Source organism: Engystomops pustulosus, chromosome 1 (genome assembly GCF_040894005.1).
Source record: "Engystomops pustulosus chromosome 1, aEngPut4.maternal, whole genome shotgun sequence".
Classification (NCBI taxonomy): Eukaryota; Metazoa; Chordata; class Amphibia; order Anura; family Leptodactylidae; genus Engystomops; species Engystomops pustulosus.
Window position 1 is genome coordinate 36374245 of NC_092411.1, and position 25334 is coordinate 36399578.

The 25334-nt window shown below is 42.5% G+C and overlaps 1 protein-coding gene across 1 annotated transcript; it reads left to right on the forward strand.

The window, feature by feature from the left end:
- The first annotated feature begins 942 nt into the window (after positions 1-942).
- On the forward strand, positions 943-24566 carry WDR41 (WD repeat domain 41). Its single transcript, XM_072137919.1, has 13 exons — positions 943-1147; positions 2507-2622; positions 11749-11797; positions 11979-12110; positions 12684-12746; positions 13308-13419; positions 16273-16335; positions 16666-16770; positions 19299-19483; positions 20537-20658; positions 21614-21702; positions 21954-22087; positions 22707-24566. Exons 1-13 carry the CDS (start codon positions 1100-1102, stop codon positions 22866-22868), a joined length of 1380 nt encoding a protein of 459 aa, XP_071994020.1. The 5' UTR covers positions 943-1099; the 3' UTR covers positions 22869-24566.
- The last annotated feature ends 768 nt before the right edge of the window (positions 24567-25334 follow it).

Below are 25334 nucleotides of genomic sequence, written 5' to 3' on the forward strand. Positions count from 1 at the left end.
AGTATATTGGAAGATTGTATAACTTTTCAGGTGTGGCACAGTTTTTGGAAGAAAGCAACAAAGGCGCACATTTATCAAAAACAGTGCAGTCTGTACTATGTGCAGCTCGCCTGTGATGCGTGTAGGGTGCGTAATGAATTGTGGCCCACGTTCTTCATGATGTCCCCTGCACTGCCCCCACAGAGTGCTTTTTTTGGTGCACCTTTAACATGATAGGAACCATAATTTAACCATGATTTAATTAGCCATTTGCAGTTTCACCTTAAAGGAAACCTACCACTTGGGATAGGGCTTATAAGCAGCCCATGCCGTGCAACAGCTCAGGGTGAGCTGGTGCCGGCGCTTATCTCCGTTATGTTTTTAAACGGTTTTAAAGTGTTTTAACACTTTATTAATGTTTATATCCTTACTAGCTTCCCCGCACTGAGGTCCGCGCTCGGCGCACCATGTGCGTTACCAATTCCTATTCAGGTGCACGTACAGTCGCGCGCATGGTGCGCCGAGCACGGACCTCGGTGCGGGGAAGCCAGTAAGGATATAAACATTAATAAAGTGTTAAAACACTTTAAAACTGTTTAAAAACATAATGAAGATAAGCGCCGGCACCAGCTCACCCTGAGCTGGTGCACGGCATGTCCTGCTTAGAAGCCCTATCCGAAGTGGTAGGTTTCCTTTAAAGAATAGTATGTGTGGAGGTATGTGTTAGTATCTACAGTATGTATGTAGTATCTAGACAGTCATGTGAATAAACTCCTCATAAATTGCAATATAACCTTTCCTGACAAACTATTTTATCTTGGACATGGATTGCAGTAATCATCTGACTGCATTATTCTGTCAGATTTTTTTTCCATGCACAGTCTCTCTTTTCTTTAAAAAAAAAAAAAAAGTAGAAAATGAAACCTTTCCTGCGCCTCGTGTACAATTCGCTTCCGGTGTTTTGGTCCTTGCTGTTCCCTGTAGCCTTCCGTGTCTGGTTGCTAGGTTACACACACTGCTCACTCACTCGGGCCTGTATGTTTTTGTTAGGCCTTTGTGGAAGTACGATCCATCTTCGAGGGTGTATAGCTAGGAAACCCGACACGGGAGGAGAGCCGTCATGTTCCGGTGGCTGCTGGGGAGCAGAGAGCCGCAGGCCGGGGCCGAGGTAATATGCATGCAGTGTCCTGGGAACGAGGTATATCCGTATATATGTGTGATGTATATAGGGCTATATGTACACATGCACGTACCTACCTACCCAGCTACCTACCTGGGGGACACAGTGTCTGCTTTATATTTCCAGAGGTAGACATTGAATTGGATCTTGCACCCTATAGATAACAAAATAGGGTGGGGGAGGGTGAATGTATAGACATACCAGGTAATCAGCACATAAATAACCAGACTAACTCCTCATAGTAGATTACAAAAAATGTGAAATTAATCGTCAGGTTTCCCGAATATTTCTGATTTGTGCCGAATTGCCTCGGTGTTTTGGTGCACGCGATCGGATTGTGTTGCACCGGCTTTCACGTGGTGCCGTGGGTGTGTGACTGGACCGGGTAAGAAATGTGCCCCACTATGTTGTTCCCGTGTGAATCAGTGACATATCGGCGTTTCCAAATGCAACACACAGACTTCTCCAGTCATCACCTGTGGGATTGCGTTTGTAGCGCATTTGCGCAGGAGAACGTCGCCCTGGCCAATCAATGCCAATGCTAGTTGCTTGGGGGATTCAATTGGCGGATTAGCTGTTCAACCACCGATCTGCAATACATCTGGGATGGGTGGCTGAACACCGGATGGCAGGTCCGCTCATCTCTAATGAGCAACTGTGATGGGGACTCAAGCTCTGAAAACCACTATGTACAGTAGCCTGTACATGCAGTCCCTGGGTTACGTACAAGATAGGTTTGTTCTTAAGTTGAATTTTTATGCAAGTCGAAACTGTATATTTGTCTCAATTGTAGATTCAGACAAAAAATTTTTTTCCCCAGTGACAATTGTAGTTTCAAAATTTTTTGCTGTAATTGGACCAAGGATTATCAATAAAACGTCATTACAGACACCTTACAGCTGATCATTGCAGTCTGGGAAATAAAGTAAAGCATCTAGAGAGCTGCACCAAAGGTTATAAGTGTCTGACCCCTGGGGGTCCTACCTCTGGCACTCCATTCATCAGGAGAGTTATCTGTAACTCTAACTAAATGTAGCAGTGGTCCTCAGGCTTGGCCACCAAGTTAATAGCTGTTAGAGCAATAGTACAGGGTGCACACTACCATTACCTTTTCAGGGGGGCGGCCATGGTCACTGGGACATCCGATAATCAGTCTTTTATCCCATAAAGGGATACAAGTCATTAAAACGTCTTTAATATAATATATGGAAATCTTGGAAAAAAATCATTACAGGATCTACATATTATACATATGTCAAACCTGTCATGTGATCTCTATGGCTGTTAAATGTTGCATGTCTTATTGTATAAATTTGTTTTAATGTAAAATGTCTGTTCTATTTGTAGAAGACATCGATATTAAACCCTGGAGAAGAACAGACCCAGAACCCATATACTGAACTGACGGTCTTGAAAGCCCACAACGACATAGTGCGATTCCTAGTACAAGTAGACGACAACAGGTGAGATGGGATCTAGAACTGGCTGTGTTGTAAGAAGCGTGCAGTTCTTACCACACTGATCCGTTATACAGGAGGCTCACAATAATAATTCAAAAAGCTTTGCTACATTTTCATGCACTTCCATCTACTTAAAGGGAACCTGTCACAGGGACCTCATTTTCACTAAAGACAGGCTACAGAAGCCCATTACAGCTGCATTGCATATCTGCCTTTTTGCTTTCTCTAAGCATTTGCATTACAGTATAATTGTCTGTTATAAATTACCCTGAACCCTGACAGAATCCTCTGTGTAGTCCCAGGGGTTGGGCTTTTGTTTGGATACATTTCAAAAAACAACGTGACTTGACTGTACTGATCACTGCTCAGCTCTCAGTCTCCACCTTTGTGCTCCTGAACAGCTCCTCCTTCTCACTGATTTCATCTCACCAGGATGTGAGCTCTGTGAAGAAGCAGGAGTGAGGAACTGTACAGGTGGGGGCCAAGAGCTGAGCGGTCTGCAGTACAGACAAGTCACATGTTGTATTTTGAAATGCATCCAAACCGAAGCCCAACCCCTCTGACTACACCGAGGATTCTGCCAGGATGCAAGGTAGGTTATATACACAATTATATTGTATTGTATTGTATTGTATTGTAACCGGTCTTTAGTGCAAATGAGGACCCTGTTGACAGGTTCCCTTTAATAAACCCTAAACAGTACCTTAACCAACACTGTAAAGGTGTTTCAGTGGTCCTCTTCATTGCTGCTTTAGTCCAAAAATGACTTTCTCTCTCTTTTCTTTCACCAGTAATATACAAACCATTTAAATCTACGGAAAATGCCTCATTTAAAGGACATCTACCATCAGGATGAAGGATTGTAAACCAAGCACACTGACATACTGGTGTGTGCCCCCTCTGGCAGGATCTTCTTTTAGCTTCATATGCCCTTGTTTTTACAAAAACAAGGCTTTAAAATATATGCAAATGAGCCTTAAGGGCTCCAGGCTCCATTAACGTCTATGGAGCCTGGAGCCCCTGAGGCTCATTTGCATAACTTTGAATGCCCTTTTTTGTAAAAATAAGGACATAAAAAGCTAAAAGAACAGCAGATCTTGCCGGATACAGCAAACACCAGCATGTAAGTGTGCGGTGTTTCAAATCCTTGATCTTAATTGTAGATTTCCTTTAAGGGGTTCGCCATCTATATACATACTTGCCCTTCTCTGACTCCACATTCCCGCTTAAAGCTTCTATTTTTGGATTTGGTCCCTGTGCCGAACTTGAAGTCTTTGGTCCCACTTCATCCACGGAGTGGCCTCCTTAGACAATGCACATCACAGGACATCACTTCCATTTTCCACAGGGCTTCACCTAGCTTGTTGCCCTGTGCCACGAAGGTGATTATGAAGTGGGTCTCGAACTCATGGCCTAAAACCAGAGTGGAGTGGTGGAAATATTTAATCCTCTATCTTTTTTCTGGCTCGGCCAAAGGAGGTTTTTCATAAATTACATACAGATGTGTCCTAGATTTGATGCAAAACATCTGTTTTCTAGGAAAATACATTAATGTAGGCTATAAATGTATGATTGTTGGGAGTCCAGTGTTTGGCATTAGAAATTCTTACCCGTCTTATTTCACAGTCAGAGTTTTTGAAATAATTATGTTCTAATTTGAGTTTGTGGTACTTGACATTGCGGATCTCTACTTCTGGACACATGATTTTATAATCATACGTATACTACCACTCGCTCCTTGTGTTATTGCCTTTCTAAGTGCCTGAACCCCAGTGAACTAATGTCAGTCCCATTCAACTGATTGGGGTTCCTGCTATCATACCAATGTCAAAAATCAGGTGTGTGACACAGCCCTTAGGATACATCACAAATATGCTGAAGGTTTTTCATTCAGATCTGTCTGCAGTCCCAGCAGAGTGGATGAGATCTTAGAGGGAACCTGTCATTAGATTTTACCCTATTAAAGTAATAATAATAATTCTTTATTTATAAATACCAGGCTCCTCTGGTAGTGTATGAAATGTCCTTTCTAGATTTTCTTCATTTATGTGAAATTTATCTGACTAGCGGTCTTGTGTTATGCGGGCGCTCTGTTAGGACGCTCTGGCTGCTGTTGTGGGGGCGCTCTGTTAGGACGCTCTGGCTGCTGTTGTGGGGGCGCTCTGTTAGGACGCTCTGGCTGCTGTTGTGGGGGCGCTCTGTTAGGACGCTCTGGCTGCTGTTGTGGGGGTGCTCTGTTAGGACGCTCTGGCTGCTGTTGTGGGGGCGCTCTGTTAGGGCGTTCTGGCTGCTGTTGTGGGGGCGCTCTGTAAGGGCGCTCTGGCTGCTGTTGTGGGGGCGCTCTGGCTGCTGTTGTGGGGGCGCTCTGTAAGGGCGCTCTGGCTGCTGTTGTGGGGGCGCTCTGTAAGGGCGCTCTGGCTGCTGTTGTGGGGGCGCTCTGTAAGGGCGCTCTGGCTGCTGTTGTGGGGGCGCTCTGTTAGGGCGCTCTGGCTGCTGTTGTGGGGGCGCTCTGTAAGGGCGCTCTGGCTGCTGTTGTGGGGGCGCTCTGTAAGGGCGCTCTGGCTGCTGTTGTGGGGGCGCTCTGTAAGGGCGCTCTGGCTGCTGTTGTGGGGGCGCTCTGTTAGGGCGCTCTGGCTGCTGTTGTGGGGGCGCTCTGTTAGGGCGCTCTGGCTGCTGTTGTGGGGGCGCTCTGTTAGGGCGCTCTGGCTGCTGTTGTGGGGGCGCTCTGTTAGGGCGCTCTGGCTGCTGTTGTGGGGGCGCTCTGTTAGGGCGCTCTGGCTGCTGTTGTGGGGGCGCTCTGTTAGGGCGCTCTGGCTGCTGTTGTGGGGGCGCTCTGTTAGGGCGCTCTGGCTGCTGTTGTGGGGGCGCTCTGTAAGGACGCTCTGGCTGCTGTTGTGGGGGCGGCACTCTGGCTGCTATGGAGGGCACTCTCTGGAGGCACTTTGCTGCTGTCCGGTCCATATGGATGGCATGGGGGCACTCTGGCCGTTATTGGGGGCACTCTGACTATTGGCTGCTGTAGGGGCATGTAATTGCCATGCTGGTGTATCAGGTTAGTTAACAATATGTTCAGCTTTGTGCTAGGTTTAATTCTTTTACATTTTTTTTTATAATGAGTTTAAATACACAGAATTTGTGATTTTCTTAAGTATGTGATAAAACAAGTAAATAGTGAATGATGTTTCTGGATAATTCTCTATATTTTGTGATTTTTTTTTTTTCCATCTCAGTCGCGGTGATGAATGAGTCAAGCCTGTTCAATATGTACACTTGTGTGTTTTCGTCAGCCTCTGTAAATGGTTTCATGCTTCAAGTGCTCTGATAATATCTTATTGCGAGCTCCGAAAAGGGATTTTCATGTTCTCATTGTAGATGGCTAAAAAAGAGGCAGTGATTGGAACATTCACTTTGATTGGTTTTCAAGATACTAAATGAATCCTGTGCAAAACTTTCCAATGACATCTTTTTGTGTTACTTCTTCACTGTCTCCAGGCATCAGAAAGGTCAGAATGACCCTGCGGGAGGATGATATTGGGAATTATATTATTCAATGCAATGAGTGGAATGTAAGATTCTAATGGAAGCCGCTGACTGCCATTTACATGGTGAACCAGACAGATGCATGACTGTCTGTGTATTACATGAATGACTCCAGTCCTCCTGTGCGGCTCTGGGTGCCCTTATATGCCACCTGTTTAATATGAGTGGTCCTACCCTACATAAAACAGCTTGTGATGCTGCAGGGAGAGCTGAGTACATTGTCCTGACTGCAGTCACCTGGTTATAGAGCAGAAGGAGCTCTATTATACATAGTGTCCAGACTTCCAGCAGCATGTTATAGAGCAGGAAGAGAAAGGAAACTATGTGCCATCCGATCAGCTTTTCCCACTCTATAAGATGCTGCCTGTAGATAGGACACTTAGTGCAGGAGGAGCTGAGCAGATTTGTACTCATATGCTGCATTTAGAGCGGACACTGTACAATCTGCTCATCTCTATAATAAGCCACCTGCAGATAGAGCACTATGTACATTATGCTCAGCTCTTCTTGCTATATAACATGCTGCCTGCAGATAGAGCACTATGTACATTGTGCTCAGCTCTTCTTGCTATATAACATGCTGCCTGCAGATAGAGCACTATGTACATTGTGCTCAGCTCTTCTTGCTATATAACATGCTGCCTGCAGATAGAGCACTATGTACATTGTGCTCAGCTCTTCTTGCTCTATAACATACCGCCTGCAGATTTGGCACTATGTAAAACCTATGGAATCTGTCACCAGGAGACCCATTTTTAGCTCCCTTCCCCCCCAGCTCCGATACAGCATAGTACATACAGTGCCAAACAAGTTTTGTTAAAAAAAAAAAAAGATTATATATTATAACAGTTATTTATATATTACCTTACAATGCCATGTGAGCATTGACTAGTCCATTCGCCCCTTGAGTGGCTAAAGAGGAGCAGTCCCCCCACCCATGGGAAATCTCTCCTCTGTGAGTCCCATCGATATGCCGGGAGAGGCGTGGTTTTATAAATTTGAAAAAGAGACACGGAGGAGTGGTTTCCCAAGGGTGCTCCTCTTTAGCCAGTCCCAAGATTAGACAAGGTGTCCTCTTTAGAGGCAGCATATTATAGAACAGGAGGAGCTGAGCACATTGTACATAGTGTCCTGTCTGCATGCAGAGTTGAGTATAACCGGCTGCCTGCAGACATGAGACTATGTACAGAGCAGGAGGAGTGGACAGGATTGTGCACAGTGAGGGAGATTTATTGCTCCTTCTCCATCGGTTTTCTGTCAAAGTAGCCACCTAAATCTCCCCATCTCGGACACTTTGGAGTGTCATCTGCCCCACACGCTACTTGTAATGTCCTATATGCTGCTTCTAATTTAAAGTTGTTAAAGGGGTATTCCCATCTGGGCATTCACATTTAAATTCATTTTCCATCTCTAAACATTTCTTCAATTGGATGTTATTAAAAAAATGTTCTTGTGTGAAGATAATTTTTCATAAATGCAGCCATGTTATCTCTTAGAAACGAGATGGCTTCCTCGGATACGACCACCTCACATTTTGGCAGCAGTGGCCAGACATGCGCTATTGAGTCCTGCCTGACCATCTGGATTGAGCGATCATTATTACAGGACGGCTGTGGGACATGTAGTAACTGCCGGACATTTAATATTCAGAAACTTTTTGTTTCTTTGTGCAATCCCTCCAGAAGAGGTGGCTGAAACCAAGGACACAGTCTTGTTTCTAAGGGACCATATGACTACATTTATGAGAAATTATCTTCACACAGGAACATTTTTTAAATAACATCTAATGGAAGAAATGTTTATATATGGCAGATTAATGAAACTGAACGTGAATGCCCAGACGAGAATACCCCTTTAGACGGATTATCCTCTATGGGAGACTACATAGTGGGTAGTCTCTGAGACAACTGAGGAATGGAGAAAGAGTCTGCAGAGGGGAGCCCGAAATGTCAGTGGTACAACAAACCATTAAAATCCTAACCTTTGGGTATAATGTCAGTGATGTCACTCACAGCAGGGGTGTAAAACATTAGAAATTATACGGTACAGTAAATTACATTACCTTAAATCTTAGACCTTGCCTGCAGGGGATAAGTGAGGGACAAGGTGACATTTTGGGAAGGAGGTGCTTCTTTTTGACTCCTGATGAAGTTATTGTTCCCAATTCTGAGTCTGAACACATCCCTGAATTTGCTGTCTGTGTTACAGTAAAGTTAGATTTCGTGAATGTTATATATTTTTTTTTTTTTTTTGCCGATAAGAAGTTTTTATAGGAGACGGGATGCACAAGACTGTATCGCAGTAACCTCTTGTAGACCACATCATACGCTCGACAACGGATTTTAGGAAACATATCCATCTTTCTAAGCAGCAAATCCAATAAGAGTGAATTCACTACACCAGGTTATCGCTGTAACCTTGACAAATGTGGACTTTGACAAACAAAAATAGCTTTTTTTTTTCTTTCTTGTTTTTTTTTTTTTTTTGGCGAAAACTACAGATTTAGTGTTGAGAATCGCTGTTTTTCAAAAGAAAAAGCAATTACATAGGCTTAAAAGATCAATAGAAATGATGGCGGTGTCCAGAAGAAAATGCAAAATATTGAGACTCGCCGTTCGTGCAGCTCTCACCTGTCAATCCACCGCTAAACTAGGAAATCAATAGCCGGGAGAGAAGGCATTAGGAGGTGTAGTTACAGCAAGCAATGTATATCATCAGCACTGCTACTGCTTTTAATAGGAGCACAGAGGGGATATAATAAAAGCAATCCCATTCCCCCAGGACCGCTGCGGGTGGAATGGAAAGAAAATTAAATGCCTTACTGATCCTTAACCACTGCACCCAATACCGGGCTAATCAGAGGAGAATGACCTGCAATAGGGGTCACGGGTAATAAATTCATAGTATGGCTGCACAGGGCTCAAGAACTTGGGAAACTGTCTGCCGATGTAAAAGCACAGCAACTTTTATCATGTTACTCTGGTTTCTATCACTTAAAGGGAACCAGTCCCCAGGTTTTATCCCACTATACTAGTAGCCCCCTCAGCTAGAGTATGAAATATCCCGTTCTACCATTCCCTCTTTTATGTGGAATCTCAACTGTTTGCCAAAAAAAAAACTCCACTAGTCATGTGAAAATGAGCCGAGAAGAGTCATATTTTACCTGAGATTCGGATGCTCATATCTTCTATAGTACAGAGAAACAGTTATACAATCTTGCTGTCTTGTTAAAGATACAAATCTCATTGTATCAGGCTTGTGGTTCCGTGATCTACAGAACTGGAGATGTGTTCCAACTGTGTATATAGAGGTTTGTAACTTCGAATCTTTGGCTAACAGAACCACAAGCCTGATGCGATTTGAAAGAGGCGATTCTTGGACATTTCATTGGACATTTACTTGCCCATCCGACGAAGTTCCCCGAAAGTGCATTGTCCCACGATCATGCACTGAGCCCCAATTCACTGAGATCGTGTGCCCGATATCCTGCATGTGTCGCTCCCCCGCTCAGGACCGACGGAGTTCACTCTTCTTCCTGGTACACGTAAGTGCATTGTCTTGTGACACAATTTGAAAGGTAAATCCCGCACTCAGTACGAACCAGTTCGATGGCCCGCCTCCCAATTTCAGTCCCATGAAAGCCAGCGCAGCCGCGCCAAAATCCAATCACGTGCAACACAAACCCAGCGCAGAAACCTGTTAAATATCTGTCACAGCCGTGACAAAACCCGAAAACATTGGAAAGTCCGACGAAAGTGCGCATGTGGACCCTTAGTAAATGAGCCCCAATGTTTCTAAATTCTATAGAACTAAAGGTTGTGGTTTATAAAATCACACTTCCCCTGCTGCCTCTTAATTTCACTCACCTCCAATATGACTCTTCTCTGCTCATTTTCACGTGACTTTGTAAAAGATGTTTTTTTGGAAATAATTCTAAATAAGATATTTCATTGCCAACCTGTGGGGGCTGGTATCATAGTGAGGTAAAACCTGCTAACATGCTAGATGATTTTTTTTTTGTTGCCCTTTCTGGATGGGGTATGATTTTTGGTAAGATTTCTGGGTTAAGAGTTAAATCCTCACCAACTTTAAATTAGAAGCAGCAGCAGCATATAGGACATTACAGTCCAGATGTACATGTAGATACTTCTTAGGTCCAGCAGTCTGTCTGTGCTTGAACCATAACACCGTAATCACGCGTGACCTTTGGGGGCCGCAAACACAGGGCCGTGTGTCATTGTTCTTGGTCCATCTAACTTCAGCAGGCCAATAAGAAATGACTGGTATAGGACCTGCCCTATCATTAGTGGTGCGGACAGGCGGCTTGTACTAGGTGTTGGCAGGAGCCAATAGAAATTAATGTCTGGCTCACAACCAAAATATACGTTTGTGTGCATGAAGCCTTAAACGGTTGCAGCGTAGTGTATCCTATTCATCTAATCCCATACTCGCATTGGGGAACATTTATCAGGTCTTGTAAGCCAGTTTTCGGCATATCAGCTTATGATATAATCGCAGTTCTTGGTGCAACGCCAGAAATTGCAATCATTTTCCACCTCTTCACGCCGAGTGGACGTTGTGGGTTGAGAAGAAGTGTGCTGAGGGGTGGTAGAGTGGGCCGGCAGCTATAGCCTGTACCCGTTGTGGCCTGAAAGGGCAAAGGTTAAAGTGCAATTCGGCGGCAGGCAGGGCCATCCCCCAGATACTCCTGATATATCTGGCAAGCAGGAGGCATGCATGGTACGCCAGCTTCCGGTTAATAACTCCCATTCTGTAGAAAGAAATCTTCAGTTGGCTTCTGGCTGTGGATTTAGGAGTTAAAGGATGTGTTTTTATCTGTGGTTTCTTGAATCGTGGTGGTAAATTGTGCATTATACTGTTCAGTGTCTAGAAATGGTTCAGACAATGTTTTATACCATTTGAAGAAAAGTTGGTAAAGTTTAGTTTGTAGTTTTGTCCCGTTTTAAACATGTTCAACTCTATCCATTACCAAAGGATATGATCCGTGTTACCGAATCGCTCTGTTATAGTAGATATCGGTGTCTACCGGCTACTCAGTAGAGCTGTGCTGGGGACCAGAGGAGGAGCATTTGTTTGAGACCAGGAGGGGAACCATAAAGAGGACCAAAAATGTAAAGGCACTGGGAATAAGAGGGGATCCGTGCTGGCATCTGTGAATGAGAAGGGCATGAAGAACGGAACAATGCGGCCACGTGGAAGTAGGAAATGGATCGGTCACAATGATGGCTAATAAAGAAAGATGGCCACCTAGGGATATGTTTTTGGCCCGGGATGACGGTGTATACATTACATGCCCTTGTCTGGGATAGGTTCTAATATATATATGAGAGAGAAAGAGCTAAAGTATCCACTACCTTTATTTATTGAAAGTAAAATGATTGTATATATAGGATCAGGACGCTTGTATTTGCTTATTTCTCAATCCAAATCACCTTTAACACCCTGACCAGCTCTCAACTTTACTGGTGATGGTGATAACATTTTTCAAAGCCTAGAGATGACATTGAAGCACAGCCCTCACCCTGCTGTGCACTGAGCCTCATGTTGACATTTGTTCTTCTCTCCTAGGTTTGCTTCAGCTTGTGATGATGGCTCCGTCATTGTATGGGATGTCCAGGTATGCAAATCTATTGTTTTTGAAAACTTTGGTAAATGATTTGGAACAGTCTGGATTAGACTGGAACAGTCTAATCTTTCTAAGGTCTAATCTTTCACCACTGGTGTGTGGCCCAAACAGCACTGTGTTCCGGCTGGCGATGTCCCAAGTACAAAAGCCATGAATCTTCTTTAATTTCCAGACAGGTGAAGTCGTCTTTGAGCTTCATGGACACACACAGAAGATCACCGCTATTGTTGTTTTTCCAAACAATGAAGCCAATGGCGAAAGGACCGATCTCATGCTGACAGCGTCTTCTGATAAGACGGTCATTGTATCCTTACACTCATACCAAAGAAAAGTTACATTGCAACTATGTGCAAAACCCGGGGATCTTATTTTAGACAATATCTATAGGTATCATGTTCTACAGCAGGAGGATGCTTTATATACCGCCTGCACATAGGACCTTATAAACAAACTTGTCAACTTCCCCTGCTCTATAGCATGCCAAGGACATTGTACAATCTGCTTAGCTCCTCCTGCTCTATAACATGCTGCTTGCAGATAGGACATTGTACAATCTGCTCAGCTCCTCCTGCTCTATAACATGCTGCCTGCTGATAAAACACCTTGTACAATCTGCTCAGCTCCTCCTGCTCTATAACATGCTGCTTGCAGATAGAACACTATGTACATTCTGCTCAGTTTCATATGGGATAGTATGACAGGTTCTCTTGTTTATACAAATTGGATGCCTTATGGATAAACCTACTATTGAGTATGGGGCCGTTGCAAACCGTGTCCACTAACCCATTTAAGTTTATATGTTTGTTACTAATACAAAACATTGTCATAATTTTGTACACATTTTCTTACCATAATTTTCCTTAACACCACAAGTCAGGCTTGGGATTGTGAGCGCGGCCAGGAAGTGCATAAAGCCTCAGACTTCCTCTCTACTGTAAAGGTACGACTTATCTGAACATACCTTATATAGTCTATACAGGCAGTCCCCTACTTAAGAACACTCGACTTACATACAACCCCCTAGTTACAAACGGACCTCTGGATATTGGTAATTTATTGTACTTTACTCCTAGGCTACAATAATCAGCTATAACGGGTATCACAGGAGTCTGTAATGAAGCTTTAGTGTTATTCCTGGTTCTTATGACAATCCAAAATTTTTAAAATCCAATAGTCACAGAGACCAAAAAAGTTCTGTCTGGGATTACAATGATAAAATATACAGTTCCAACTTACATACAAATTCAACTTAAGAACAAACCTACAGACCCTATCTTGTATGTAACCCGGGGACTGCCTGTATTTAGTTTTGCATATTGGTGATTGGATAGGTCATGAATATCAGATCAGAGTGGGGGAAGGGAGGGGGGTACTTGGGGCCACCACCGCTCAGCTGATTCCAGCATTTAAGACATCAGCTTCAGTACCTGTAGATATATTTATACACAATATGCATATTTTCTAGATATTTTTTGGATGATCTTTCTAATATTTCTAACAGAAACTACTAGTCCTCCAGGGCTTGGATGTCTGGCTATCTGGAGGGGGAGAGCTCCGTGTATGGAGTCGTGATTTTAAGGTTTTAGCAGAAACCGTCTCCTTTTCGGATGGAGGTGAGTCTATAGATGCATGTTATGTTCCATTTTCATATTGTGCTACTATATCCATGTAATCTTATTTTATTGGATTACTATTATCAAAAGCTGATCATATTGTAAATAATTGATAGATTTATAATGTCAGGTGTAAATTTCATTGCTTGTTGACTCAACTCAGTGAAGTATTTGGTGTATTAAGGTTCAGAAATTCCCTAACAGATGTATAGGAAAGACTCAATGCTTATCTCAGGTTGAAAAGATATTGACCATCCATATCCAGCAAACTAAACCAGGGACACTTACTTAGATCTCTGCTGACATCCCATATAGCTGTCTTGGTCATTAGCATAACTATAACAGTTGTTTTTAGAAGAAAGGCTATGGATGACAAATATAACAAACCACAGTCACAGTACCTGGATTTAACAGTAAGTGTCCATGGGTGAAGGCGATGTTGCTGGCACTGGTCATGAGTTTTAACCCTTTGACTGCCGCCAGAAAAGCCAAAAGTGGTAGTCAAATCGGGGGGCGACGATCAGTTGTCATGACAGCCTGGAGTCTTTACCTGTCATTGCTGCAGTTCTGTAACAGTGTGCCATTGCCTCACTGATACAGATCTACATCAAATTCTCCATATACTGTAATGCAGTAGTATATTGTATGAGCAATCAGACTCCCTAGGGTTAGAGTACCCCAGAGGCATAAAAATAGTAAAGAGAAAAGTTAAAAGAAAACAAGCCAAAAAAAAAAAACACCTAAAAGTTGAAATCACCCCCTTTTCTCTAAAACTGATATAGAAATGAACAAATAAAATCCTAAACATCTAAGGTATTGCTGCATCCCACTTTCCCTCAAAATATAAAATTGGATATTTGCAGCATTGAACCCCCAGACTGTGTTTGCCGGCGTGGCTGTTGAAACTGCCGTGCTGAGATTCGAAGGATTCTCTCCTCCACTTATTCAGACAATGGTTAAAGAGAACCTTTCACCTGGGACCTTTTCACTAAAGACAGGTTGCAGTAGCCCATTACAGATGCAGTGCAATTTTCTGCTTTATCTAAGCATTTGTATTTCATATAACTGTGTGTTATAACTTACCTTGCACCCTGACAGAATCCTCTGTGTAGTCCCAGGGGTTGGGCTTTGGTTTGGATGCATTTCAAAAAATAACATGTGACTCATCTGTGCTGCAGACTGCTCGGCTCTCAGCTCCCACCTTTTTGCTCCTGTACAGCCCCTCCCTCTCCCACTGATGTCAGGTCACCAGACTGTGAGCTCTGTGAAGGAGCAGGAGGGAGGAGCTGTACAAGAGTACAAAGGTGGGGGCTGAGAGCTGAGCAGTCTGCAGCACAGACTAGTCACATGTTGTTTATTTGAAATTCATCCAAACCAAATCCCAACACGTGGGACTACACAGAGGATTCTGTCAGGATGCAAGGTAAGTTATAACACACAATTATATTGTAAAAGATTCAAGACAAGGAAGCAGCACTCCGTGGAAAATTCAGTGTTTTATTTTGCCAGTGGGCAGATGCAACGTTTCAGCTGTCTCTATGCAGCCATTCTCAAGCATAATTAGTGGTAGTACAAGGCGGGTATTTATCCCCCACAGGATGTGACATCATTAATCATTATTACAATGAGTGAGGTAAGATGCAATATAAATTCATATTCGGTAGTGATAATAAAGTGTTACCGTGTTACAGTGAGTCAAAAGTGTAATACACAATAAAATATTTACATTAAATGCCGTTAGACAGTCAGCCCGAGGCTCCGTCATGCCTAAATAAATGGACCAAATGCGCATGACCAGCACGTTGCCTGGGAAACCAGGACAACAAAAGGAAAGGGAAACAGCTCAAGATGGGAATCTAAGAAAAATGGCACACATAGCTCTAAGACCCACACATCAAGATTCGGCGCTTACCTCAGTTAGGATCACATGGGGCTCCTGGGGGGACTAGTTGGGACGGCGCGATCGCGTTGCGAAATGCCCGGAAGGCAACCGCCGCGATCGATCTTGTCACACAGCAACGTCACTCACACATGGATACCTCTACTCTCGCGAGAGTGTCCAGACTGGGAAGCGGCCATCTTGGAAGAGGGCATACAAGAGCGAGTGCCAGTATTGAGGTGAAATAAAAGAAGAGCGCTTAATGTCCTCGTCTTGAATCTTTTGCTACACACGGGATTTGGAGTCGGATCCTTGTGAAGCTTGCACCCACCACGAATTTTAAATTCGCTTTTCACTGTGCTGCTCCCCCCACACTTTTTTCGTTGAAGACACAATTATATTGTAATGCTTAGCGAAAGCAGAAAGACATAATTGCAATACAGGTGTGATGGGCTTCTGTAACCTGTCTTTAGTAAAAAATAAGGTCCCTGGTGACAGGTTCCCTTTAAGGCTTGTAAGCCTCAGTCCTCTATGGTCTACCACCGGCCTTGGAAGACCTTCTTCCACTGGTGCAACAGCGCAAGTTCCATCCTCTAGTCTGTCTCACTCCCAAGCTTCTTTCCTTCCTAAATTCAGGCTAAAAAAGATTTTTGAAGGGGGGAAAGTGATATAAAGGTCGTATTTGCATCTTTACATCTCTGTATTGTATTAGGTTGAAATGGGTTTTTCAGGATTAAAAGATGGATGAGCTATCTTTAGGATAGGTCATCAGTATTGGATCAGTCAAAGTTCTGACATCCAGCACCCTCACCGAGCAGCAGCAGCCCTGTAGTGGGTGCCATTTTATTCTCCAGGTCTGTTGTCACATACATTTGTCTTGTTCAATTTGTTATATGGTTCTGGGATTCATTCTATATTGGTATTTTATGTATTTAGTACAGTTATTAGATTAATAATTTTTTTTTTCTTTGAAGTTATTACATCATTGATTGAACTACCGAAGAACTGTGTGGCTGCCGCAGTTGGGAAAGATTTGTGTGAGTTCATGTTCCTCATTGCTGCCGGTGATGTGGTTATGTTTGCCGAGGGAAAGATTATGGGGAAGATTATCAGAAGTGTCGGAGAGCAGAACTGTTCTAGTTGCCCATGGAAACAAATGAGAGCACAGCTTTCATTTTCTCACAGCTGTTTATAAAATGAGAGCTGAGCTGTGATTGGTTTCTATGGGCACCTAGAACAGTTTTAACCCAGACACTTCTGATATATCTCCCCTTATGTCAGTCCAAGTTTAATGTATTGTATTTTATGTATAATATATGTCTGTTTTTATTGAAGTTTGTGATCTGATAACCTATTTCTCATCTCAGACATCTTTAAACTTGGAGCTGTGGGGTCAGAGAAGTGGGACATTGCTGAAGTTAAGCGCCTATCTACTCATCAGGATATTATAAGAACACTTGCTAATGTGAATGGTAGGAAATGTGTCCTGTATAAGGGTCATTGGTTGGGGCTAATTGAAGAACCTGTTTTGATTCCTTTAAAAGGGTTGACTATTAGTAAGATGTATCAGGCTGGCGGGGAAGCTTTAGTCGCCTCCTACGTCGCTCTGACAACTTCTGGGCAGCCTGGTATGCCCGCCCATCTCCTGTCCCAGCGGTGATACAGCAGTGGGCATGCCAGGCGCCTGGAAGTTGTCAGAGCGGAGTTGCCATGCCCCTATATTGCTCTGATGGACCATGGTGAGTAGAGCTTCATTGTAAGAATACCCTCCCCAGCCCATCTGCTGATTGAGGGGTTCCTAATGGTCTGTACGGCCCCTCCATCATAACCATTCTCTTAGCAGTGAGTGGAGGGGCATGCCATGGACATCCCAATCGCTGATGGGGGAGTGTTTATGATTGAGTCAGTGAGCACCCAGTAGGTAACTGCACGGCCTCTTCCATCTCCCGGAAGACAGCAGGACATAGGACGTCACGGGAAGTCCTGATTCCTGTTGTCTGGGGGGGTCAAATGTCAAGCAGCTCCCGATGGTGAACAGTAAACATTATCAGGGTAAGCATAATATGGGAGACCTTGTTATAGTTTTCTATAAGCTTTCTGGAATGTTTTTTTTCATTGATAAGGAAAAACTCCAGGGTACTTCCAGTTTTTGAGCCTACACCTGACCAAAAGGTATGGGGGGTTGGGGGGTTCATGGGACCCACTACATGCAATGAGTGGCCTCCTTAGACATCACTTTGGGGGACTTGACTTCCAGTGTTCCCAGTAGATTTAATACTTTGAGCATGTTTCGGTAGTTTATCTTCCATCATTGTATCGTACATTGGTGATCTGTCCGCTTTACCACAAAGCTCATTTTTGCCTATAATCTGGAATAATTAGCATTTTACAGCCTTCCTAAACGTGCTTTGCAGTCACAACCTCATCATCTCGAGCATAAAATAATATTTATCTGTGGCTCTACAGTATCTTAATATATTATGCAAACATTTATGCACTAATAAAACATAACTTTTATGGACGAGCCATTAACATGGAGCAATCAAGTCACATTGTAAAATCTTTCAGGTAATAGAGTAACCCTGACAGGATATTATTGTGATTAGCGACTAATACTAAAGTTTTGCCCAGGAGTCTCAGAAGTGGCCGCTTCAGGTTAATATACAATTTATATCACAACAAGTATGAGACCTGAAATTAGAAAAACTCATTTATTTCTAAAAAAAAAAACCCAAAAAACTAAATGCAGTTTTCTTTTTTTTTTTTTGCAATTTTTATCTTTTAGTGTGTGTGACATTTTGGAGTATTACTAGATGCAAACTTAAAGGAAATCTACTATGAAAATCCATTATGAAAAACAAGAGACGCTTACTCCTAGATCCAGGCACCATGATTTACATATTAGGGTAATAAAGTTTTCTAAACGATAGAGGGGACGTGAGGATTAGCTCTAAAAAGGGCTATCCTCGCGTCCTATACATCCACCTACCACCCGTTCTACCTTTATAGGTAGAATCGTGATGGTAGGTTCCCTTTTAAGTGTCTGAAGATCCCCTGGGAGTGTTTCCAAACCCCCTACTTGCTCTATCTTCACATCCTGTTACACTGTCTCACATTCCCACTTTTTCTGCCTTCTGTTATCTCTGGGAAAATATGCAAAGTTTTCCAGGATAAGATCAGGAAAACCACGCCTCTTTTACCTAGCTTGTAAGGCGGCACCCTTACCATAAAGCATGACCTACAAGAAGCCTTATGACATGATGCAGGATTAAAACCAAACCAGTTTATTTATTCTAGAAGGAACAGACTCCCAACTGTAGACACTGATTGGGTCTCCTGAGTACAATGCAGGGAACTGGTTTGGCTGGGTGAGAGGCTTGTGACTAGGGTTCGGGAAGTAAGAGTTCTCCTTATGGAGACTGCCAATTAAGGCCACGGTGTAGGCGCGTGGAGTCTTATAGCCATTGACGCTCCATTAGGGGGATTCTAGGAAAACATGCAAAGTTTTCCAGTATGGGATAAGGAAAACCACGCCTCTTTTAGCTTCCTTGTAAGCTCTTTTGACATCAAGAATGACCTTCAGGAAGCCTTATAACATGATGCGGGATAACTACTGTAATCTCACACAGGTTCAGGGGGAAGTGCTCCTGTACAATGTAACAGCCTGTGAAGTTACAGCATGGAGGGCCTCTGGTAACGCATACATTTAAAAGTTGATTTTTAGAAGGAAGAAGGCAATAGATTGCCACACTGTGTCTGGATCTATAAGTAAGTTCTCCTAGTTTATCATTCTTGACAACTACATAAGAAGATTTCCAATGTACATTCTAACTTTTACAAACATCAAACCTTATAATCTACTTTTTTGGAGGTTGGGCAACAAAGATGTGATTTTAATACTATAAGGATCCTAACATGGCCATATTTCTGGTTTGTGACGCATTTGGTTCTGATTCTTGTAATGTAAGTAATATATGTCCGTGTTCCCCCTACCCTTTAGAGTTAACGTTTGTAAGTGGCTCCCATGCTGGGGAATTGATCGTATGGGATGCGTTAGACTGGTCAGTTCAAGCCTATGAGAAGAAACTTTCTCAGACTTCTTCACCACAAGATGTTTCTCCAGAGAACAAGCTGATGCCTCTACAAGAGGAGGTGTCCATCCAGTGCACTGCATCCGATGGAGAGGTGGGTAGTGCTATGGACAATGTGTATATACCTTATTGTACACTAGTCATTTATTGTAGTAATAAGCAAACATTTTATTATGAGCTACAAAATCTATGATAAGTAACTGGGAGGGAAGGATTTACTTCCATCCGAAATTTACTTATTATAGTAATAATTGTAAATAATTAGACAATCCAATAAATTGAGGTCTTCAACAAAGAGGATTTTTCCTAGAACTTTCCTTCTTCTCTTTCATCACTATAATTGAAGCATATGACGTTTTACAAGTTGTATCAGTGTCCACACATAAGATGCCAGACCTCCCCAATACATTTAAGTAATAGGGGGCACAGACACAATGTACCCCCACTAGTTGTTCCCAAAATCAAATAACGCAACAAAAAAGAGCAAGCAAAATATAGAAAGTGTAAAATAGCACTTTATTAGATCAAATAAAACAAATCCATTTAAAAAGACAACATACACAGAAAACGTCCATCGATGGTCAAATAACTAAATATACATGATAAATAGATCGCAGTCACCTGTATAGAACTTATATAGGTATAGAACAAGTCGGGTATTTGCTTGCACACAAGTATTGCACGTTACCCAGAAGAATAACGGAGCACTAGAGACACATTCACAGGTATATACAGACCAAGGGTGGACAGCACCCGATAGGTATTTCGCTTGCTTCGTCAGGGATAACTGAGTATATGTGGTGGCAGAGTTCTCGGCACATTAGATAATCATAGAAACATATATTGTTGTGTTCTTACTATGTATGGCCTCTCGCATTCCACAGGCCACTTACTGTGGAGTTGTGGGTCAGTTGTTTGCGGCCCACGTGTCATCGTCATTGAATTCTGTCATCTCAGACATGGATTTGTGGAAAACGGGGCTGTGTGCATCAGTCCATAGAAATAATTTGTGTGCTAATCATTGCTTCAGTGGATAGCACACACATATATACACTGTTTTTGGACATGAGGACTGATTGGGATGTTTATTTGCACACAGAACTGAAAGGTTTGACTGATCTCTGTATTATTTCTCTATCCTTCCCAGTGTGTCTTTGTGGCCGTGTGCAGAAGCCTTTACGTGTACAACCTACAGACAAAGCGAGTCATTGCTTATCAGAGGCATGCCCACGATTCTGATATCCAGCACATGGCAACTCTTCCTAACAGGTAACTGATTTGTCACTATAGTAACGTGTTACACAATGGTTGTATAATATAAGGACCTAAATGAACATTAGGCCAAAGTTGAAAAATTATGGCAATGCCTTGTATACACTTGTATAATGACTTTACATCTCGGGTCCACATAGTGATTTAACCGTTTCCCGGTGCATGGAGAGGGCTCAAATCACCCCCTTTCCCTAGAACAGATATAAATATTAATAAACAGTAAAAATCATAAACACATTAGGTATCGCCGCGTCCGAAATGCAATTTTTTGCCATTTTGAAAAATATAAAAAAAAAACAATAAAAAGTGATCGAAAGGTCATTCAGTCCTAAAAATTATAGCAATGAAAATGCCATCAAAAGTCGCAAAAAAAATGACATGACCCACAGCTCCGTACACCAAGGTATGAAAAAGTTATTGGCACCAGAAGATGGCAAAATAAAAGAAAAATGTTTGTACAGGAGGTTTGTAATTGAATGAAAACATTATAAAACCTATACAAATTTGGTATCCCCGCAATCGCAACGACCCAAAGAATAAAGTAGACATGTCATTTGTGGCGCACAGCGAAAGACGTAAAATCCAAGCCCACAAGAAAATGTTGCAAATGCGTTTTTTCACCATTTTCACTGCATTTGGAATTTTTTTCACGCTTCCGAGTACATGGCATGGAATATTAAATACTGTCACTATGAAGTGCAATTTGTTACTCAGAAAACAAGCAGTCACACAGCTCTTTACATGTAAAAATAAAAAAGTTATAGATTTTTGAATGTGGTGAGGGAATAATGGAATTAAAAAAAACTAAAAAGGGCCAGGTCGTTAAGGGGTTAATAATGTTCTGTAGACGTGTTTGACTAATGATCAGTTTTTGGGCCATGTATACAAATCTCTCTTTTTTTTTTTTTTTAACACATTTTTTTTAAACAGACTTGCGTTATCTCTCTTCCAGGCAGCTGGTGTCCTGCTCAGAAGATGGCAGCGTCCGCATTTGGGAATTGAGGTCAAAAGCACAATTTCATGCCGAGTCTGTTCCTGCAGGTAAAGGACACACTGCATATGTATCAATTCTCTAACGTTGTATAAAATGCAGTATAATATACATGTAAGGAAGATGCTGCTTCTTATATGATGATTTGTACAGTGTTCATGATATCAGCCTTCAGTCATTCAGTAGGAACCTAGTCCTACACATAGTCCTGGGCTTTTTACTTGTAGATCCAGGGATAGACAAATAACATATCTGCATGCATGGGATATAACCTTTCGTGTAATTTATTTTCTTGTGTTAGGTTTCTTCAGTATGTGGGGATTTGGGAAATCGGGCAAGCAGTCTAATAACACAGTGAAGAGGGCAGTGGATACTGGCATCATTGCCTCGCTGGAGCTGATTGGTGATCTGATCGGCCATTCTTCTTCTGTACAGGTGAATGCAGATGTTACAACATGCAATAAAATCTGGATTATAAGACGCATTGTGCTATAAGATTTAGTCATCCAAAAAAAGAAAGCTCTGCTGCATCCGTTCAGTGGCGCGCGGCTCTGCTGCATCCGTTCAGTGGCGCGCGGCTCTGCTGCATCCGTTCAGTGGCGCGCGGCTCTGCTGCATCCGTTCAGTGGCGCGCGGCTCTGCTGCATCCGTTCAGTGGCGCGCGGCTCTGCTGCATCCGTTCAGTGGCGCGCGGCTCTGCTGCATCCGTTCACTCATTTTTTTTTTTTTTCTTGTTTAAGAAAAAACGTGCAACTCTTGTCTGTAAAATACCTTCTGTCACGGTAAATGAGGGTTGGGCAGTTAAATTTTACTTGTTTCTTAAGTGTACAGAAGAGAAAATAGGGGGTATCACAATGACATCCCCACTATTTGTGGATTAACCTTATGATCGGTGAGGGTCTGACCGAAGGGAGCCAAACCTTAGTTTTTAGCCCCAAATTAACAAAGCGACTGGTATGGCATGTGTGGCTGCGCCATTCACTTCTAAGCCATTGCTGTGGATTCTTAATCCCATTTCCAGTCCTTTTCATGATGTCTCCTTTCTTTTCTCCAGATGTTTCTGTATTTCCAAGATCACGGCCTGGTGACGTGTTCTGCCGATCACCTTATTATCCTGTGGAAGGAGGGGAAGCGGGAGTCCAGGCTGCGCAGCCTCATGCTCTTTCAAAAACTAGAACAAGATGGGGATTTACAGGCCTGGTTGTCTCTCCGCTAAAACGCGGATTTATGGAGGAACGGGACTTTATATCTCCCAGTGTGTTTTTATTTTCACAATTAATTTATTTCTAAGAAACAAATTCTTTAAGACGTAAAGATGATAACGTGACACTGCCAGGAAGGGCGACGCAGCTTTCTTAACCATTTTAGTTAAAGAAAAAAAAATTAAAAAATCGTTTTATTTTTTATCTTTCCTCTTAAACTTTTTTTTTTTTGATAACTTGAAGCCTCATGTTATTCCAGTTATGACATCAGTAAAGAATTAATGAACTGTCCCCATATACATTGAGTTATGGAAGGAACAATGACAGCTCCATGGTCCAGAACACCTAAAAATCCAAAGGGGTTGTCCAGATGTTGGAAATATGGCTGCTTTCTTCCAAAACCACTCCTCTCCTGACCATGGGTAGTGCGCAGTATTAAAACTAAGCTTCATTCATCTCTATACTGCTGATCTGCAATACCGGCACAAACCATGGTCAGGAGTGGCGCTGTTTTTGGAAGAAAGCAGACTTTTTTTTCAACCTCCAGGTAACCCCTTTAAAAGAAAATCTACCATAAAAAAACAGGGACACTTACTCATAGATCTAAGCACCGTGACTGTGGTAATCTTATAACTGTTATAATGGCCTCCTCCCTTCTAAAATATACTTTTAAAACTATGTTAATGAGTCAGAAGAGCTCCTGGGGGTGTCACCAGAGCCCCTCCATGCTGTAGCTTCACAGACTGTTACACTGTCTCTCCCCCCCCCCCCCTGCTCCCTGATATAATCTCACACAATGGGAGGGGGGATAAGTGCTCCTACACAATGTAACAGCCTCTGAAGCTACAGCAACGCCACCAGAGCCCTTCTGGCTTGTTAGCATAATTATAAAAGTTGATTTTAGAAGGATCTACGAGTAATGTCCCTGGTTTATCACGATGGATTTTGATTGTAAATTTCAGCAGCAGCGATACATTTCCTGTAAATGGATTACTGCAATTTAACCTTCACCCCAGACGTGACTGTAAGCGATGCCACATACAGTGAATGTAGCTGAAATTTAGGCTGTTCTAGAGCACATGGTGCTGGTACCAAGCACAGGTAAAGATTGTGCTTCATCTACATACTTTCAGGCTTGTTAGTCCCACTTTTCTCCAACAAACATACTTTGATGCACCATCTAGTGGCCATGAGTGGGTACTACAACAATTGAAGAACAACATCATTGTAATACTTACCAGTGCCTCTTTTACTTCATCCGTTCTGAATGTTTACATATATGTCATCGTTATGTTTGTGCCATATTTTTCTGTGTAAGTTAAATATTCGTCCTCCATATTTCAGTGGAAAATGAGATCCACTATAAAATATGGGGGACTATGTACCGTTATGTGCAACAATGAATGAAATCATTTTTACAGAATTTGTGTTTCATGTTTGTGTTCCACTTTGTATCTCTACAGGACTTACATATTGTTGTCTTATCCTATAGGGATTTCCAAATCAAAATCTATCTGTAGGATTGGGGATTTATAGGCAATTGGTGCAGTGGAAACACCTAGCACCCCTGCCAATTATCTATGTAATGCTAGAGGCCATCCTGGTGCACTACAGGCCTTGTATCTATTGACCTATACCAGTGGTGGCGAACCTATGGCACAGGTGCCAGAGGTGGCACTCGGAGCCCTTTCTGTGGGGACCCAGCACAGAATTTACCAGATAGGACTGAAGGCTTCCTCCTGCAGTCCAAGACAGCCCAGGAAGCGTCATGCTCAGTGCTATTTTAAAGCGACACCTACTTGGCTACCGGGACTACAGAAGGTGTGGACAGAGATGAATTATTGTTTGATCTCCTTCTTTGGGTCCCCTGATTCTTCTTCTACAGGGGACCCTGGTGGGAAGCTATAATCCAAATGTCTGCTTTCTACTGTATTGGTGTCCTCAGCATGCCAATACGATTGAAACTTGCGATACAGCTGGGATCAATAGGTTACTGCTCAAATTGTCATGTTGGCACTGTGCTACATAAAAGTGGGTTTTGGTTGTAGTTTGGGCACTCAGTATCTAAAAGGTTCTCCATCACTGACCTATACTATGAAAAGGTTATTAACAACTGGGACAATATCGGAGGTCCAGTTAACAAATGCCAATTAAACTACCAGATCCTTTTAAACTGAAATGTCTGTTTTAGAATCCCCTCATTTATGTGAAATGTCATTCTTTTACCTATTAAAAATCTCTGAACTTTTGGCATCTGCTGGGGAACGTCACTTCAAATGCCCCTATACTTGGTTCTGTAGGACCCAGATACACGCTTTTGGCATCATATTCAAGATAAGAATCATAAGAATCTCATCTACCAGATATACAGGCAATTGAAGACACAATTGTGAGCTACAGATAAAAATCTGTTTCTATTTTTTAATTACCTGAATCTCAAGCTCTGTAGATCCCAGAATCACAAGCATAATCTGATCTGA

Bases quoted from the DNA above. Each gene is read 5' to 3' on its own strand.
- WDR41 (XM_072137919.1), top strand. From the start codon at position 1,100: ATGTTCCGGTGGCTGCTGGGGAGCAGAGAGCCGCAGGCCGGGGCCGAG. The intron at 1,148-2,506 runs GTAATATGCATG...TTCTATTTGTAG, and splicing joins AGCCGCAGGCCGGGGCCGAG to AAGACATCGATATTAAACCC. The intron at 11,798-11,978 runs GTATGCAAATCT...TTTAATTTCCAG, and splicing joins TCATTGTATGGGATGTCCAG to ACAGGTGAAGTCGTCTTTGA.